Source organism: Carlito syrichta, unplaced genomic scaffold (assembly GCF_000164805.1).
Source record: "Carlito syrichta isolate Samal-C Ts95f unplaced genomic scaffold, Tarsius_syrichta-2.0.1 Scaffold104997, whole genome shotgun sequence".
NCBI lineage: Eukaryota > Metazoa > Chordata > Mammalia > Primates > Tarsiidae > Carlito > Carlito syrichta.
In genome coordinates, this window is record NW_007049093.1 from 90,982 (window position 1) to 92,631 (window position 1,650).

Sequence of the window (1,650 nt, forward strand, 5' to 3'; positions counted from 1 at the left end):
CCAACTCAAAAAAAAAAAACAAAAAGAGAGATGATTGTGCATGGGTGTGTCTGATAGTCTGTGCACCCAGCCACTATTTGCGGTTGACTGGGTATCACCAGGGCTGGCATGGTCGTATAACAGAGCCCATGTAGAAAGGTAGCTGCGCCCACATGAGGGTGGGGCAGCCCGGGTCTGTTGGAGTCAGTGCGTAGAGGCACCCAGGACCAAGATGCGGTGTGTGGGTACACACTTGCACACTCAGAACTGTGGCAGAAGTGTGTGCAGAAACACTGGGTCTCGCCTGGGGCCAGCTGGCTGCAGGTAGGCCAGATTCCTCCGGTGGCCCGGGACACAGTTCCTCAAACGTGCCTGTGCATGGGATGCCCTGGAACGCTTGTTCAAATGCAGATTCTGACTCAGTAGCTCTTGCACCTCTAGCAAGCTTCTAGGGGCTGCCAGTGCCGAAGGTACACCCTACTTTGAGCAGCGTGGTTCTGGGACAGCAGATCCTAAGCTCTGTTGCATGTTAAGTCGTGGGAGTCGACTCAAGTCTCACCAGTTGAGTCCCTGGGATGAGGACCGAGCATCTGTGTGTGTCCAAGCTTCCTGGGTGCTTCATGGTGCAGCTGGGAGTCCTAGCCAGAGTCCAGGAGGTCCCCTTGAGCTGTTTCAGACCCACCAGAGAGAGGAGACCCTGGCAGCTGCGGGTGGTGGGCCAGGGGTTGTTCATGGAAGTGTCCTCTCTGGTTCCCTTCCTACCTGGTGGTCAGTTGTGCCAGGCCGACTCTGATGGGCAAAGCCACCAGAGGAACGGGGGAGTCACCTGCAAGTCCGCTGTCCCCCTGCTCCACCTCCCAGCCCCCAAGTCTCCCAGCCTGGAGCCCTGAGCTTGGCCAGGATCACAGTGTCCTCACTTTCATTCCCAGGTGGAGGTTTTGTATGAGGACGAGCCACTGAAGGAATATTACACCCTCATGGACATCGCCTACATCTACCCCTGGCGGCGGGTAAGCCTGGCGGGGCGGGGGGCACACCCCTCTGGGATTTGGGGCCACCTGGGTCACCCTTCTCTGATCAGCCCACACCTTGTCCCCGACCTGGTGTGTCCAGGGGGGCCTGCCACACCACGGCAGCCATGGGGCCACCCTCGCCGATGTCCTTCCACACTCGGGAAGAGCTCCTTGGGCAGGTGACAGACTGTCTGGGGTCAGAAACAGGTGCCGGTGGCTGTGGACGGATATGCGCTGCTTCCTGCATTTTGCCCCCAGCCCCTCGCCACACCTCTGGCCTTACACTTTCTACCTCTTGGTTCTTTGCTTGTGCCCACGACTGTCTCCTCTCTCTCCAAGCCCCCTTCTGTCCCTGTTTTCTTGTTTGGACGCGGGGTTAGAGTTGGTAGCTCCCTGCCTGACCTCTCTTCTGACACCAGTCCCCTCCCTCTCCCCACAGAACGGGCCGCTCCCCCTCAAGTACCGTGTCCAGCCAGCCTGCAAGCGCCTGACCCTGCCCACGGTGCCCACTCCCTCCGAGGGCACCAACACCAGCGGGGCGTCCGAGTGTGAGTCAGTCAGCGACAAGGCTCCCAGCCCTGCCACCCTGCCGGCCACCTCCTCCTCCCTGCCCAGCCCAGTCACCCCCTCCCATGGCTCCCCCAGCTCCCACGGGCCC

General features: G+C 60.4%; 1 protein-coding gene across 1 annotated transcript in view; it reads left to right on the plus strand.

Annotated features, from left to right (window-relative positions):
- Positions 1-1,650, plus strand: part of PCGF2 (polycomb group ring finger 2) — a 5,847-nt gene that overhangs the window by 2,549 nt on the left and 1,648 nt on the right. The window contains exons 8-9 of the mRNA XM_008066468.2: positions 909-989; positions 1,432-1,649. Of these exons, the coding sequence (XP_008064659.1) occupies positions 909-989; positions 1,432-1,649 (299 nt within the window). The remainder of the gene's footprint in view (positions 1-908; positions 990-1,431; position 1,650) is intronic.